Consider the following 18,455-nt stretch of genomic DNA (forward strand, 5'->3'; position numbering starts at 1 on the left):
CCCTTTTTTTAATAGGAAATTTAGCATAAAGGTTAGCTTGAACACCGAGACTGGTGACTGCCACTGTAGTACTAACATAAGCATATAAACACTGTTACTATTTAAGAAAAACTGCATCTTTATTTTCAGTCAGTGGATAGCTCTGTTCACACAATGTTGTGTTAGGCCAGGCCATCTTTAGTATCTGTTTTTATACAGCAGTTTCACTTATAACTACTTATGTAGGCATAGCCACTATTCAGGTCATTAGCACTTCTTTCCCAAGTAATTTTCACCTAATGTGAACTCTGGTCATTTTCAGTGATAGGATATTCAATTTTTGTTAATTTCTTCTTTTTATTTCTCTGTTTTGCTTTAATTTTTTATAGTGATTATATATATATATATATATATATTTTTTTTTTTTTTTAATGTTTATTTTTGAGAGAGAGAGACAGAACGCCAGCAGGGGAAGGGAAGAGAGAGAGGGATACACAGAATCCCAAGCAGGCTCCAAGGAGCTTGAACTCCCAGACTGTGAGATTGTGACCTGAAGTCCGACGTTTAACTGGCTGAACCATCCAGGCACCCCTGTGACCGTTTATATTTTTAAAATAAACTTTATTTTAGGGGCATCTGGGTGGCTCAGTTGGTTAAGCGTCTGACTCTTGGTTTCAGCCCAGGTCATCTCATGATCTCACACTTTGTGAGTTTCAGCCCCACATCAGGCTTTGCACTGACCATGCAGAGCCTGCTTGAGTTTCTCTCTCTCTCTCTCTCTTTCTGCCCCTCCCCCACTCTCTGTCTATCTCAGAAACAAAAAACTATAAAAAAATTAAAGGGGCGTCTGAGTGGCTCAGTCAGTTAAGCGTCTGACTTCAGCTCAGGTCATGATCTCANGGTACTTACCATCAATAATGTATATATATCACACTTAGGAAATATCATACTGTATATTATGCCCATTTATATTATGATAGTTCTACATATTAAAGATATTTTTCCTTGATCTGTTGGATATTTGCACATATTTTTCTCAGCTTTTCATTTTCCTTTAACTTTATAATTTTTTTTTTGCATTTTTGTTTTTCTTCTATTGGTCTACCTGACATTTTTTTCTACCTAACATAAACTGTTTATTTTTTTTAGTGTTTTCTTTTTCAGTACAGCTTTTTATTTCTTTAATATTCTTTTTTCCAGTATAGCTGACACCGTTCCATTAGTTTCAAGTGTACAATATAGTGACTCAACATCTGTATACATTATGCTTATGTTCACCACAGCTATACATCTGTCACCGTACAACACTATTACAATACCATTCACTATATTCCCTCTGCTATACTTTTTATCCCTGTAACTTTTTCATTCCATAAGTAGAAGTCTGTGTCTCCCACTCTCCTTCACTTATTTTGTCCATTCCCTCCCCACACACACACACACACAACCACTTTATTCTCAGTATTTATGGGTCTGATTCTGCTTTTTAAATTGTTAATAATTTTTGTTTTGTATCATGCTTTATTTTTTTTTATATTTTTATTTATTTCTAGGAGAGAGAGAGACAGCGTGAGCAGGGGAGGGTCAGAGAGAGAGGGAGACAGAATCTGAAGCAGGCTCCAGGCTCTGAGCTGGCAGTCAGCACAGAGCCCGACGCGGGGCTCGAACCCACGAACTGCGAGATCATGACCTAAGTGAAAGTCGGACGCTCAACCGACTAAGCCACCCAGGCTCCCCTTGTATCATGCTTTAGGCAGTCCTTAGCTATTTCAAAATCCTATATTTACTCATATTATTTTTCAAATTTTTTGGTTCATTACTGGTTTTAAATTTTAATATGAAATGTGAGCAAAATTGTATTTATTTCCCCAAAATATTGTCCCAACTCACCCTTTACTAACTTATTTGAAATTCTACTTTTATCATTTATTAGAATCTTGTATCTGCTTAGGTGTGTTTGTGTACTTGCCTTCTCTCCCAGGGATCGCTGTTTCTATGGTAGCACCAAACTCTTTAGTTAATGTAACTTTAGAATATGTGTAATATCTATTTAGGCAAGACCACTTTCACTTCTCTTTTCCAAACTATTGTTCACATTCTCAAGTACTTATTCTTTTAGATGAATTTCAGAGTTATTGAGTCAGTTTTTCATATAGTTCTATAAGGAAATTTGATTAAGACTATGTTAAATATACATATATATATATATATACGCATATGTGTATATATATATACACATATATATATATGTCAAAAGGAGAAAAGTGTCTTTGAATATTCCTTATGGTATATGTAGTATTCACTATGGTAAAGGATAGTTGTTTGATAGTCTCACTGACTAGCCTGGAAATTCATTCACTACAGACCATCTTAATGTTAATAGTCTTTATATTCTCAGTGCCCTGTATTCACAATCTTGCATGAGTAATGACTGAATATGCATATGTTGGAAGGTATGTGGATAAAGAATGGCTATTATAAAAAATTCGCTTGCATTTTGACTCAGACGTTTTAGACAAATGGAAAATATTCCCAGCTGTGGAACATTGAAAAACATGAGGATTAATGCAATAAGAACTTTTATCACCATAAAACCAGTATGAAAGTATACTAGTAAACTGTTCTTTGTTTTTGGAAATTTAATTCTCATAAGAGTTCTTATAAAATTTTCATAAAAGTGTTTATGCTGATAGAGTTGTGAATGGCATGGATTAATTAAAAGCTATTAATTTTCAAATGACTAATCAATTACCAGTTTCATTAAACTTTGGTACATAAAATGACCAGCTTATTCAGATTTTTTAATATAGCTACACAATTTGGTAAGGTTTCAAAATGAATCTCTTAAAATATCATCTATTCTTCCAAAAACTGTGACCATTATTCTACCTTAACAATAAAAAAAAGAGTACTAAATAAAGAACAACACAATCATTATGAGAAAAGGCCACATTGTCTATTTTTATAAGTGTGACATATCTACCAGATACATGATTTTTTTTTTTTAATTTCTGAGAGAGAGAGATACAGTGTGAACAGGGGAGGGTTAGAGAGGGAGATACAGAATCTGAAGCAGGCTCCAGGCTCTGAGCTGTCAGCACAGAGCCCAACATGGGGCTCGAACCCCCGAACTGTGAGATCATGACCTGAGCCGAAGTTAGATGCTTAACAGACTGAGCCACCCAGGCACCCCAGTCTGCCAGATACATGATAAACAAAAACAATTGAACTTATTTGATAAAAAATAAAATTCAGTTTATAAGGAATGATGATTCAGCATTTTTACTTTGGGGAATTATGGGGGAGAAATGGGAATTAGGTTTAACAAATGATTTATGCAGTCTTTGAAAAGATAATATTTAAATTTCTTTAAAGATAACATTTAAATTTCTTAGTAAAGTAAAATTTAAGCAAATTTGGGATTAAATTAATGGAAGTATCTGTTTAAATGAGCTAAGATTCATAAAGCACCAATACTTGTAAAACGTTGCCTAACACATAAGGCAATTCAGTCTGTCCGTCAGGTGGACTCTACTAATTTATAAACTAGCTCCTGTGTTAAAGTTCTACTGGATAATTAAGCCTTTATTTTGGCATTGTGTACATGAATTACCAAATCTTTCTCAATACTTTTTGTATTCACTGTGCTGGGAAGGCTCCCAAAGAGAAAGAAAACATGACGCCTGCACTTAGTCCAGTTAAAGAACAGGGAAATGAGATTTGAGTGTTATAATAAAAATGTTTCATTTATGTACCTGGTGTATGATGATTGAGGGAATTAGATAAATGATAAAATATTTACATTTCTAATATTTTAGTACCTCAGTGCTCTGTATTATAGTCTCCTATTGTTTTTCTCAATGTGCAAATCAAGGCAGAAATTAAGGAACTTCAGCATTATAGGTAATAATTCTCTTTTTTTTAAGCTGTGTGAAGGGTTCATTAAAGTTTATTATTTTGCCTTTATAACTTTCATACATTATATGTTATGTACATACCAACTATTTATAATAAAAATTATTTAAGAAATGGGGGGGTCGGCGCCTGGGTGGCTCAGTCTGTTAAGCATCCGACTTCAGCTCAGGCCATGATCTCACGGTTCATGGGTTCGAGCCTCACATCGGGCTCTGTGCTGACAGCTAGCTCAGAGCCTGGAGCCTGTTTCAGATTCTGTATCTCCCTCTCTCTCTGACCCTCCCCTGCTCATGCTGTCTCTCTCTCAGAAATAAAGTTTTTAATTTTTTTTAAAACAAAGAAGAAAGAAATGGGGGGGATGCTGTTCCCCAAAATACTAAAACTAATTTATTTATGTATTCTTTATTGTAAAATTGTTACACTTGTCCATACAAATATTTTCCATTATAACAAAGAATTTATTATAAAAGGAACATTTTTATCATGTAAAAATAAACATTAACTTCAGAGTCAAAAACTGATTAGTACACTTATAAAAATGAAAAATGAAAAAATAAGTATAACAAAGTACTCATTAGTTTGCATCTCCTTAGGATGGTGATCATTACTATATAAGCTGTTTCTGATAAATTTGAATTATGTTATCTTTTCTGAATACACATACTTAAATTTTGATACTTAACAAAACATATTTTAAATCATTAGTTGTAATTGTGCTGCTAAGTGTAATTTACATAGTATAAAGAATTAATACTTTTTCTTCTTGGAAGAGTCAGAATGGATCATCAGCACACCACTGTGGCCTTGCGATAGGCTGGATGTACTCAATCGACATAACCTGCTCTGCACAATTGCACATGAAATCTTAGCCAAGAGCCTTTACAGACAGACATTTGAAGTTCTGCAAAATCTACCAGGTTTTCAAAATTCTCAAGGTATGTTTTCTAAAAGTCTCAATCTCATGTCCATCTGATGTTTAAGAAACCATTCTCCACCTGTTTTGGTTGAGTTTTATATTCCAGCATACATTTTTAATGAAATTGTTTTCTGTAAAATGTATTCTCTGCAAATTCAATGTTTTTCTTCTTTCCTTCCTTCCCTCCCTCCCTCCCTCTCTCTCTCTTTCTCTCTTCCTTTCCTTTCCTTTTTCCTTTCCTTTTTCCTTTCCTTTTTCCTTTCCTTTCCTTTCCTTCCAAAAGCAGAGATGCTTACCTTTGGGTTGTCAGCAGTTCCTAACTGTTTTCGTCAGTCCCCTTTCCCTCCCTATCAGGTCAGCAGCAAACAGTAATGCCCCAGCAAGCTTTGTGTCGGTAAAGAATTCATTGCGTTAGAATAATGAAGAGTGCTTTTTCTTTTTTCCCTAACATTAAATACAGAGCTTAGTTTCCATTACCTTGGAATGTAGGGAAATATGAAATAAATGGAGGAAATTAGTAAATGACAAGTTCAATGAAAGGGAATATTAATGTGGGACAATAATAGGTAGTGTTCTCAAATCCTGACACTCAAGTTCTATCTATAGAGACCAGAGGGAGTCCGTGTTAAGAGAAACATGAGCAAAAGATTTGGATCAAAATGAGCTGAGTAATGGGTTCAGAGTGGCAAGTTACACTTCATGAGAGTGTTAACCTGAGGGCTTTCCACAGTTCTTTATCAGTCAGAGTACCTGTTACAGGAAAGTTCCGTTGGTGGAGATGTTTAGGAAGAGACCTAAAGGTAAGGAGATTAACTTCTTGCTCAGGCCTGGATCACTAAAGGAACCTATAGATGAAATGTTAAAGACGAGTTTAGGTCATAGATTGAACTGACTCAATATAGGGAATAAAAGATTTCAGTCTCCAAGGTGACTTCACTTTCTTCTAAGGGAGAAATTGAAAGAACTATAAATATCCAATAAAAGATTTGGGTTTTTTTTGTTTGTTTGTTTTTAAATTTTTTTTTATTTATTTCTAGGAGAGAGAGACAGCGTGAACAGGGGAGGGTCAGAGAGAGAGGGAGTCACAGACTGAAACAGGCTCCAGGCTCTGAGCTGGCAGTCAGCACAGAGCCCGACGCGGGGCTCGAACCCACGAACCGCGAGATCATGACCTGAGCGAAAGTCGGACGCTTAACCGACTAAGCCACCCAGGCGCCCCTAAAAGATTTGTTTTTAATTTAAGAGAGAATATTATGAGGCGGTGGTTTATTTTTAGTCATGGAAAATTAAGTCTGTAGTCTGAACTGTAGACAGTGCAAACAGAGCTGTGCAAGTCATTTGTTTGAGACATAGCAGATGCAGCCACATGTGGAATCACAGACAGTGGTGTTAATGCAGCCTCTGCAATAGTTGTCCAGCTTCCTTTTTTTTTTTTTTAGTATAATTTATTGTCAAGTTAGCTAACATACAGTATGCTCTTGGCTTCAGGAGTAGATTCCCGTGATTCATTATTTCCATACAACACCCAGTGCTCATCCCAACAAGTGCCCTCCTCAACGCCCACCACCCATTTTCCCCTCTCCCCCGTACCATCAACCCTAAGTTTGTTTTCTGTATTTAGGAGTCTCTTCTGCTTTGCCTCTCTCTCTGTTTGTAACTATTTTTTTCCCTTCCCTTCCCCCACGGCCTCTTTTAAGTGTCTCAAATTCCAGATATGAGTGAAAATATATGAATATGATCTCTGTCTTTCTCTGACTGACTTATTTCACTTAGCATAATACCCTCTGGTTCCATCCACATTGTTGGAAATGGCGTCAGGCTTCCTTTCTTATTCTTTGTTACAAGGTAAACAAATGAGTTTGTTTTTGTTGAATGCTTGTTTGTTTCTTAGAGACTATACAAGATGATTACTTTTTAGTGACTGTGACTCCAGTAGTGGGTAGGAAAGTGCCAAGGGTACTACAAAAGTAGTGAGAGAGGGTAGATTGATTTCATTTTATCATTTTATCTATTTATCTATTTTTTTTTCCAGAAACTGTGGAGGTCTCACAGTACAGCCTTCTTTTTAATAAACTTCTAGATGCCTGTATTGAAAGCAATAGTCTTGGTATATCATCCTCTGTAGCAGAATTCATGACTTCAAAGAACATCCCTATTGATTTCTCCTTTCTTAGAAGATTAATTACTTCTTTAGGAAGGAGCTGTTTATGGCTCAAAGCCAGAGCCCACTACAAAAGTAAGTTACATTTTAAAATTTTATATTTGATATATTGGTTTTGACTTCGCTTTTCTAACCATGAATCTTTGTATAATATCTATGACTAGGCATTTAAATATGTAAAAAGAGCAGCTGATACACATTCAAAGATAATGGTGCACACAAATTTGTTCTCTCTTTTGAAACCCTTCTTTCTCATTTCTAATTACTATATCTTTCTGTCTTTGCACGTCAGTATGCCCCCTGGAGGGTGCACAAAGGAAATAGATGAAAGAATTTGAACCAGTTTGGCATAGCTTATAAATATATAGGAGTAAAACAATAGGAATATTTATATATTCATCCCTGCTATATCCTTGATCTTTATAATTTATAAGTTATAATATTTTAGGGGCACTTGGGTGACTCGGTTGAGTGTCCGACTTTAGCTCAGGTCATGATCTTGTTCGTGAGTTCAAGCGCCATGTCGGGTTCTGTGCTGACGGCTCAGAGCTTGGAGCCTGCTTCACATTCTTTGCCCTCCTCTCTCCCTACCCACCCTCCCCACTCACACACATACTCTCTCAAAATAAACAAGCATTAGAATATTTTATACCAGGCCACATAGGAAGTACAGAGGCTGCCATTACAATGAACATGACACAGGTTTTTCACCTGGTTCCTAGTAACAGGAATCTATTATAATCTGTTTACAGTTGTTTCTCTCTAACCAGTAAGCCTGGAAAACCAGTGCTCTCTCTAATCCCAGCCACCTCATAGGTATTTGAACTGGAAAGTAATTTCATGTAGAATCTAGATCCAGAAAACAGTTCTGCCTTCCTGCAGTAATTTGTCCCAAATTTACACTTCTCTCACTGTCATGTATATAACAAACTTCCGAGTGCCTACTATGTGTCACCACTGTTCCAGATGTGCCAAACATCCCAGCCACCCCTACCAGCACAAAACCTCTCTGAACTTGGAGTACTTTTCACACTACCAGCTATGATCAGTTTAGCAGGTGGTAACTTTTCTCCAATGGTATAGGAAAGAAAACATTAGCATGCATCACAGGTGGTAAGATTAGTATTATTTGGTAAAATTTTCATTTCAGTTACGTATATACATGTGTGTGTACCAGGTCAATATGTAAAATGTATCCCTTATTGTAGGTTACAATCAAAAGAAGTTTTGAAAACAGAGGTTTTTTTTTTAGGGGCACCTGACTCTTGATTTCAGCTTGGGTCGTCCGTCATCTTATGGTTCATGGGACCAAGCCCCATGTTGGGCTCTGTGCTGACAGCATGGAGCCTGCTTGCTCTTCTCTCTCTCTCCCTCCCTCCCTCCCTCTCTCCCTCCCTCCTTCTCTCCCTCCCTCCTTCTCCCTCTCCCCCTCCCCCTCTCCCCAACTTGTGCTCTTTCTAAAATTAAAAATGATAATAATAATTTAAATACACTTATGCCTAATTTACTATGTAGTGAACTTCTGGGACTTACACAGGTGAGGTATAGGGCTAAGAGTATTTGGGGTATTTTTAATGTACCTGAGTTATAAAAGGAAATGAGTAATTTATATTCACTGATCAGTCTTCAAAAACATCTTATGACCTGACAATGCTGACATTTCAAATATCATTGGAACTCTCTAGATTTATCTTCACACATGGTTAACACTCTAGAAGAGCCTTATAATCAGTCTAGTAGCACTTGATTTGGGGCTGATGGCTTTTTCATCGAGGCACTGTTAAGACTGGTGCCAATGCCTTTTGTTTTTCTTGTTTTTTAGTATTTTGTATAGCTTTATTGAAATAATTTCACATACCATAAAATTCAGCCATTTAGACAATGTATTAGTGTTTATTATATTCACAGAATTGTGCAGCCATCACCACAATGTAATTTTAGAACATCTCCAGCGCCTCCAGACAAAGAAGTACATTAGCATTCCCTGGATGCCTCCTGCTGGCCAAGCAACAACTAATTGACTCTCTATCTGTAGGTTTGCATATTTGGGGCATTTCTCATAAACGAAATCCTTCAATATGTAGTGTTTTATGACTGGCTTCTTATAATTAGTATAATATTTTCAAGGTTCATCCGTGCTGTGGCATGTATTAATACTTCATTCCTTTTTATAGCTGAATAGTACTCCATTGTATGGAATTTGTCCATCTATCCTCTGATGGACATTTGGGTTATTTCTACTTTTTGGTTATTATTAATAACACTGCTACAACCATTCACATAAAAATTTTTGTGTGGACATATATTTTTATTTCTCTTTGGATCAGAATTTCTGGCTCATATGATAAACCTATGTTTTTAGCATTTTGAGAACTGCCACATCTGCTTTTCCAAAGATGCTGCATCATTTTATATTTATTTACCCATGATCCAAATTTGAGATTTCTAGTTTCTTCACATCCTCACCAACACTTGTTATACTGTGTTATTTTAGCCTTCCTGTGAATATAGTGATAGCTTATTGTGGTTTTGATTTGCATGATCCTAATGACTAATGATGTTGAACACTTTTTCAAGTACTTATTAGCCATTTATGTATTTTCCCTGGAGAAATGTCTGTTAAATCCTTTACCATTTTTTTCTTTGCACATTTAAAAACAATTTTTTATTACCGAGTTTTAAAAATACACGCACATGATATGCATATAGATATATATACTCTGGATGCAAGTCCCATGTCAGATACATGAATTTCAGATATATTTTTTTCTACTCTGTCAGTTGTCTTTCACTTTCTTAATGGCTTGGCTCCACTTTTGTTTTCAAACTAAGCAGAAAGAAACTGTCCAGGGACAGTATAGTTGCCTTCCTGATGCTCCTGATTTGCTCTCCCTAGTCCTAAAAATACTGATTTTTCCTCTCAGCCAAAAAGTCAGGAAGGGGAGATGTTAGTGTGTCTTTACATGGTGTTTCCCTCCCCTAAAACCGATTGGGGCTATTTTTCTTTTCATATTTGTTTTTAGAGGAAAAACTAATGTTGGTAAATTTCTACTCCGTTTATTTTTTGTTTTCCTCTTCTGTTCAACAAAGTAAAAAAAGTAAAGAATGTATGTAAATTATACCTATCAACAGTAAGAAAGTTAATGAGTCCATAGTATGTTAGTCCTGCAAGTGACCTAGGGACATTGGTCCTTAACTACCTAGTAGTTAGGAATCCAAAATCTGGAGTCAGAAGGCTGGGGTAATTGCCAAAGCCCTTCACCTAATGTGGGAGTCACTATGCCTGATTTCAAAGGTAGTACTGTCAGTTAAAATGAGGTAAAACCTTTGTGTTTAACACAGGTACCTGGCACATAGTAGGTCCTCAGAGATTAGCAGTCATCATCCTCATTAGATTTCTTGAAGAAACTTATCTTTTTTTTTTTTTCTCAAGTGTTTACTCATTTTTGAGAGAGAGAGAGACCTCAAGCATGAGGGGCAGAGAGAGTGAGAACACACAGGATCTGAAGCAGGCTCCCAGGCTCTGAGCTGTCAGCACAGAACCTGATGCCGGGCTTGAACCCACGAACCGTGAGATCATGATCTGAGCCAAAGTCAGATGCTGAATCAACTGAGCCACCCAGATGCCCCTAAAGAAGCTTATCTTAACAAAACATTTTAAACAAATTTTACATACAGGTTTAAATTGGTTTCAGTGAAATATGACAGTATAATAGTGGTTATATACAGTTTGGATATCCTAAGACTTAAGGGGTTTTCCCTATATATCATTTGTAATAAGCACCTAAACAGTTTAAAAGTTAAATCTCTTTTCTTGAAAAGTAAAATTTTTAGAACACTACTTGGTGAGTATAGCTACAACACATTGATAATCTACAGGAATGATACATATTTTAAGATAATGTATTTTATTTTATATCTAGATAGTGCTGCTCAATGCCAGACATAGAATAGGAACATTAAATGTGTTTTATCCATTTTTATTTTATTATTCTTTTAAATTTAAATTTTAGTTAACATACAGTGCAGTATTGGCTTTAGGAGTGGAATTCAGTGATTCATCACTTACATACAACACCCAGTGCTCATCGCAAGTGCCCTCCTCAATGCCCATCACCCACTCACCTCCCTCCATCAACCCTCAGTTTGTTCTCTTATCGTTAAGAGTCTCTTGTGGTTAGAACAGTACATGTTTATTATACAGACTGTAACAGCACTTTAAATAAGTGCTAACAAATAGTGTAGTATCGATGTGACAAAATCTTCAAATTAGGATTACTTTTTTTCTACATTTTGAATTCATAATTCAAAATAGGCAATAATTACAAATCTATATAGCTGCTGATAAACTAGATCCTATTAAAACAAAACCCGTGTCACTATTTTGGTGTTTTAGTTATTCTAAAATTATGTTGAATTGACTATGGCTTGAAATAAATGGGCAGTTGCCACGATGAGGCTCAAAAGTCATTTTTAGGAGAGTCCTTTAAATATATATTTTTACTTCATGTTTAATGTTTCAAAAGTATTTTACAAAGAATAATTTAACATGTATTAGGATAAACTTACCACCATATAATTTGTATAATAAACCTAGTAATGTGAAGAATCATTCTGTGATGTAAGTAATTATCACCTGTGGATATTTTGGAAGCCTTGCATTTCACCTGTTGGGGTTTTAGTAAAATTTGATCTATTATTTGATTTCTAGGTGCCCTTTCATTGGGTTGCTATCCACCGTTGGAGGGAAATTTATATCGAAAACTTCTACTGATTCCTTCTTACTTATCTGAGATTGAAATGCTTTTAGCTGTTGAGATCTTCCTGGTATCTAATGCTAGTAGTATTCAGAGTCCTGGAACTTCCACACAGATGCTGCAGATAGTTTTGAAAAGGTTGGTTGATACAACTTCTAATTGCATGCTAAAAGCAGATCATGGCTCCCTATACCTGCCCTAGGATGTAGATGTTTATCTCTACTTTATATTTTGTAATATATATTTTATATATTTAATGCATAAATATTTTTATATGCACAAACATTTCTACATGTATGTGGATATATATATACATATTCAAATGTATTTTTATACTTGTGTATGTATGCATTTATAAACTTTGGTAACATTTAAATTGAGAGAGGATTTGACCTGTTTGAGACTTAAAACTGAACAGGCTGGTAGCATTTAATAAACACATTAACTTAATAAAGTTCATAAACACATTAAACACATTAACTTCAAAGATGCTGTCAGATGTTCAGAGAGACAGACCTTCTTTAGGTATATATCCCTCTTGTATACTGATGGTTTCTTAGGTAGGTATCTAAAAGTTATTTACTTTTTGGTCAACACAAAATATCTAAGAACCAGGTCTAAAAGGGAAATAAATATGTGATAGTTTATTTGGTTCAGTCAAGAATACTGTTGAAAATAAAGCCATCAACCTAGTGTCTATATTTTAAAATGTTGACCAGACTGGTATCTCTGTAAGTAATTTTGTCAAAGTCCCAGAATTTAGGCTTATAGCAACTCCCAATTTCCTTGTTAGACAATCCAGGAAACTAATAAAGATCTCATGGAGCTCCTGTTGTTAGGGTTTCTTGAAAGAATTTTGCTTCAGTTTACTGGTATCATCAACCACATCATCAGATTGGATAGTCTTTTCTTTCTTTCTTCCTTTCTTTTCTTTTTTCTTTTCTTTTTTCTTTTCTTTTCTTTTCTTTTCTTTCTTTCTTTCTTTTCTTTCTTTTCTTTTTTTCTTTCTTTCTTTCTCTCTCTCTCTCTCTCTCTCTTTCTTTCTTTCTTTCTTTTTCTTTCATTATTCCAAAATGTAGTGGCTTAAAACACCAAATATTATTCTAGTTTCTGTGGGTCAGGAATTTTAGAGTAGCTTAGCAGTATGGTTCTNATTATTCCAAAATATAGTGGCTTAAAACACCAAATATTATTTTAGTTTCTGTGGGTCAGGAATTTTAGAGTAGCTTAGCAGTATGGTTCTGGCTCAGGGTTTCGGAGGAAATTGGCCAGGGGCCAAGTCACCTACCTGATGGCTTGACTGGGACTGGATGATCCATTTCCTAGATGGCTCACTCACGTGCCTGCTGCTAGGAATCCTCAGTTGCTTGTCACACGGGCACTTCCGTAGGTTTCTTGAGCGTCTTTATGACACTCTGAGTGATCCAAGAGAGAGAAGACAAGGAGGAACCTCTAGTGCTTTTTTTGACTTATATCAAGAACTGTGAAGGCTCTGAATTTTACCCTAATTACAGGCTATCAGTTTCCTGGATCCTAGGATAAGACATAAGACTCTTGCATTAGAGACAGAGGATGTTATTACTTAAGGTACTGCAAACAGTATGATTATCTGCATATTTGTATTTCTGGTTTTGCTCCCAAGTCCCGCAGATGGGCCCAGGTGGATAGCTACACATGCACTGGGTCTTCTTACAGAACAGGAATCTTGAACTTTGGGGAACCTAAATCTTTTATTATAAATGAGAAGCATGCCTGCCCTGTCGCTCTGCAAGAAAATACCATCTCTATCTTGTAAGGCTGTAAGCAAACCTATTGTTTGCTCTAAAAGAAAGGACCTATTTTTGTCTTTCAAGGTTGTTCACTATATAAACATCCTTGAAATTCAGAACAACAGGTAGTTAGTATATCTGTCCTCAAAACTTCCAGAAATGCAGGGACCCAGGAAGAATTGTCATCTAATAATCTAGTGTCCAAAGTAACACACTGTCATTTCTGCTGTATTCCATATGTGATAAGCAGGTCATTTTTTTAAGATTCTATTTTTTAAGTAATCCCTACACCAGTGTAGGGCTCAAACTCATACTCCCGAGATCCAGAATCACATGCTGTGCCGACTGAGCCAGCCAGGTGCCCCTATTCCATATGTGATAAACAAGTCATTTAATCTAGCCCATACTTAAGGGGAGGAGAATTATGAAATAATTTATTTTAGGTCTACAATTTTTTTAAAACTCAGTAAAATTAGCTTTATTGTTATAGGTCTCTTCTGCGGGCATCCTTGTTTACTACTATGCACTATAAGTGGCATGCGGCATTTTGGCTCCCCATCTTCCTTCCTAATGAGGGTTTGGTTTTCTCAGAGTTTTCCACTCCCCACACATATGCAGCCTTTTTATTCATTGTTGAATTTGGAGGGTTTTTGTGACCCCAGTGCAAACTAGTGACATGCCTAGATCTTTAATTTTGTCCTAACCAATACTGTTTTCTCTTATTATCATCATCATACTGAGTCCTGCCTTGTTAAACTAATCTCTCTCAGGGAGAATCTTACTCATTTTAGATTTTCAGAAACTGCACATAGTTGGCCTATGCCCAGTCTACCAGATTCCAGGCACCAATTTCTAAGCCAGAATGTAGTAGAAGGCTCCTGTCCAATCCTTCCTCTCTGTGACCACAGGCTTCTGTTCCAAGTTGAAGTCCTCATTTCCACCACTGTGTGCCACACTAAAGTATTAATGTAGGTAGGCTCATTCTTGGACCTTGCTCTTGGGCCTTACAGGTTCCAAAAGCTGGATACAGTGAATAAAGAATAACTGATGCCTAACATAACAGCCACATCTGTATTTTATTTTTATTTATTTTTTTAATGTTTTATTTATTTCTGAGAGAGAGAGAGCATGAGCAGGGGAGAGTCAGTGAGAGAGGGAGACACAGAATCCAAAGCAGGCTCCAGGCTCTGTGCTAGCTGCCAGCACAAAGCCTGACATGCGGCTCGAACCCATGAACCATGAGATCATGACCTGAGCGGAAGTAGGACGCTCAACCGACTGAGCCACCCAGGTGCCCCCCACATCAGTATTTTAAATACTTCCCACTCCAGGGGTGCTTGGTTGGCTCAGTCAGTTGAGCATCTGACTTCAGCTCAGGTCATGATCTTGCAGTTCATGAGTTCAAGCCCAGCATGGGGCTCTGTGCTGACAGTTCAAAGACTAGAGCCTGCTTCAGATTCTGTGTCTTTCTGTCTCTCAGCTCCTTTTTCTGTCTCTCAAAAATAAATAAAATTTTTTTCAATGTTTTATTTATTTCTGAGAGAGGGAGAGAGACAGCATGAGCAGGGGAGGGTCAGAGAGTTTTATGAAATTTGGAGACTGGTAGAAAAGTTATTAGAAAAGTAAATTCTAGCACTTAGTGAAGAATCTTAAATCAAGACTAAAAAAAAAAACTGGAAATTTAGTAAAGGTATATAGCTACAATTCCAAATATTAGCTACCTATTAAGCATATACTTGTAATTAAAAATAGCTATTATCAAGTAAAATGTGACCGTTAGTAACTCCAAACTTGATTAAACTCAGTATTTTTGTACATATTACAATAAATAGTTATGTAATTATCAATTTTCAAAATACAAAGAGATTATTAGTTGTGTTCTAAATTAGTGTTTTTCAAACTGTGGGTTGTAACCCATTTGGTGAAACTGATTTAGGGGATTGCAACGACATTATTACAAAAATAAAAGAGACTAGATAATAGAGTACATTGTCATAAAGGTAAGTCTTATTTTGTGAAACTTTTATTTCCATTTTTATGTTGAGAGTATATACTGGATCACAAATAAAATGTCTTTCTTACTGTCTGTCATGTTCAAAAAAGTTTGAAAGGCACTGTTAGAAGAATATAATAAGACTCAAAGCTTAGTACCAGTAAATGTAAATTAATATCTTTTGAAGAAACTGATATAGTTTCTTTTTAATAGTTTCTGACTTTGTGAGGTGTTCACTTTATAGATGTGAAGAAAACAAATCTCGGAGTAAGGATGATTATCAAGCTGCAGTGGAAAGATTAATTATGGCTGCTCGTATATCGGATCCAAAGCTCTTCATTAAGCACATGACCGTCAATGTTAATAAGGAACAGGTTTATAGTTTGGAACATTGTTCTGCCCTGAAATGGTTGAAAGAGAATATGAAGTGGGCTGGAAAGGTTTGGCTTTTCAATAACCATTAGTTAATAAAGGCTTTTTTTTTTTAAGTTCAAGTAATCATTGTTGAAAATAAGAGGCAATAAAAGTAAAGTTAGTTTTCATTATATTCAGCTTTTGCCCTTTATTGGTTTATCATAATTTAATAGTTTCCAAACACTAAAACTTTGAAGTATGCAAAACGGTTTATCCACACAGAAAAATGACTTTGCAAATTACCTTTTTACTTCCCTTTAACTTAGGTAAACCAAAATGTAGTAAATCCCTATTTATTCTGAAATGCAAACAATGATAAATCACAAACTGAATATAGTGCAGCATTTAATGAGAGGGAGATACAAAATGAAAGTACATAAGGAGGTAACTGGAGTTTTCAGATGAAGCTTTTGGGGTATGTGTACACAGGCCAGTCTCTAAATCCTATTCTACATCTATAATCTAGAATAATAAATACGATTGAAAATGATTCAAACACTAAAATTCTAGAGCACCTTCTGAGTTATACCAAAAACTTTTAAATTACCCTTTGAATAACTATCCTTTATTGACTTAGAATACTAGATGTATTTTGAAAATTTGTAATTTGTTACATTAGATATGACTCAAGAAAACAGTGTTTTAAACAAATATACCACAATCTAAATACCCTAACAAGTACTACTCCTAACCACCTTAAGAAGTTAAAACTCCTTTTCAGGATCTGTAGCACAGTCATTCTCCAAGGTAATCATTCTCAATCCTTGATTTGATACTCTAAACCATAATTTAAAATCATGTAGAGAAAAAGTATGAATAAGGTGAATAATACATTGTGACCAGGAGGACTGAAAGTATTTCTTAAAGTTCTCAAAATATGAGAGTAGCATCACTGGAATAAGTGCACCCACCCAGAACTAAAAACAGTTACATCTTAGCACTTAGCAAAATGCCAGTTGACAAAGGGGGGAAAATTAAACTTCCTTATAATTTACAGCATATTGACAAGTACTTGAGGTGCCTCAGTGTTAATACTTTGTTAAAGGCAGAAGGCAACCTTAGCTTGACAGTAACCTGACCTCCAGGATCCTGTAAGTCTACTTTGACATATAAAAATCCCTTTGGAAGCTTCTTTTATCTCTACCCCCCCACCCCCACCCCCCAAATATGTTAGCAATCATCCTCCAAGCGTATGGCCCACTGATACACATCTGAAGGGTCTCATGACTAAGGTTTTATAGATCATTGTAAATGACCTTTTCCTAACAACAGCTAGCCCCTCAAGGTCCTGGAAAACTTGCTTCCAAATCCTAGAGACTTACACTACACCTAACCCCCTCCCAACCTGAATGTATATAATCAGGCACTCCTCACAACCGCAGTGCAGCTCTTTCCGCCTGGGGTCCTGTGCTCTAATAAAACCAACTTTTTGCACTGAAGAGGTTTCAAGAGTCTTCCTTGACTATTTCCTCCCCCAGCATTTCACATCACCTATTACCATATGATAGAATGTGAAATGAATAGTATCATGAGCAGGAAAGGGAAAATGAGATGGGAGATGTCAAGAAAAATACCCACTTCTCTAGTATGAAAAAGTCAGGTGACTCCAACTGCCGTTACTTAAATGCAGCACCTTGGAAATAGATTAGGTCTGGAGATGACGACCATCAGTTTAAGGTGCCTTTGAGGACAAATGGAGAATGTTAGTGGCCACTTATAAACTAGTCCTTCCTACAGATGGAAACTGAAACCCAAAGAAAGAAATAGACTGTTTAGATGCTTGTGGCCAGGATGCATTTGAAAAGATTACAACGGGAAAGTTCTATATTAAGCCTTTTTTAAATTATTTTTTACGTTATTTAAAAATAGGTTGTTGTTTTTTCAAGTTTTATTTATTTTGAGAGAGACAGAATGAGTGGGTTAGGCGCAGAGGGAGTGGGTGAGAGAGAATCCCCAGCAGGCTCTAGGCTGCCTGCCCAGATTGGAGGCTCTAACTCGGGAAACCACCAGATCATGACCTGAGCCAGAATCAAGTCGGAGGTTTAACTGACTGAGCCACCCAGGCACCCGGAAAATTAAGCTTTTAGGAAAAAAATGGGATTGAATGAAACATCACAAGTGACCAGATTGTTTCTAAGGATAAATCAAGGGTCCTTAGGGCCCGCTTTTTTGCTTCTATGAACAGTGCCAAAGGTAGAGAGAAAAGAGCAATTGTTGCATTTGCCTAATTTCATTTGTTGCTGTTTCTAGGGATAAAGCCAAAAGAGCAAAACAAAGCTAAAACCCTAGATGAGTAAAGAGGCGGCGGTGACTGGAGGGCAGAGGGGGCGCTTAACGTTTGAAAAAGACCAGACAGAGAAGGGACTAAAGTCAGAAAACGCAAACTGGAGAAATGTTTTAAAATCAGCTGTATTTCTGTAAGGAATGCCAGAGGACGTACTTTAACAAGACCTTTAAAATCTGGAACTGCCCCCTGAGAGCCGGCCCAAAGCATCAGCTCCGAGAGCGGCGAGCGCGCTTCACCGGGCCGGCCTCCCGGGCTCCCAGGCCG

At 36.4% G+C, this 18,455-nt stretch overlaps 1 protein-coding gene across 1 annotated transcript in view; it reads left to right on the forward strand.

The window, feature by feature from the left end:
- TOPAZ1 (testis and ovary specific TOPAZ 1) overlaps positions 1-16,035 on the forward strand; it is a 103,998-nt gene extending 87,963 nt beyond the window's left edge. The window contains exons 19-22 of the mRNA XM_077754507.1: positions 4,665-4,829; positions 6,843-7,046; positions 11,683-11,866; positions 15,735-16,035. Coding sequence (XP_077610633.1) covers positions 4,665-4,829; positions 6,843-7,046; positions 11,683-11,866; positions 15,735-15,954 — 773 coding nt within the window. The 3' untranslated portion in view covers positions 15,955-16,035. The remainder of the gene's footprint in view (positions 1-4,664; positions 4,830-6,842; positions 7,047-11,682; positions 11,867-15,734) is intronic.
- The last annotated feature ends 2,420 nt before the right edge of the window (positions 16,036-18,455 follow it).

This window comes from Crocuta crocuta, unplaced genomic scaffold (assembly GCF_008692635.1).
Source record: "Crocuta crocuta isolate KB4526 unplaced genomic scaffold, BGI_CrCroc_1.0 scaffold70, whole genome shotgun sequence".
NCBI lineage: Eukaryota > Metazoa > Chordata > Mammalia > Carnivora > Hyaenidae > Crocuta > Crocuta crocuta.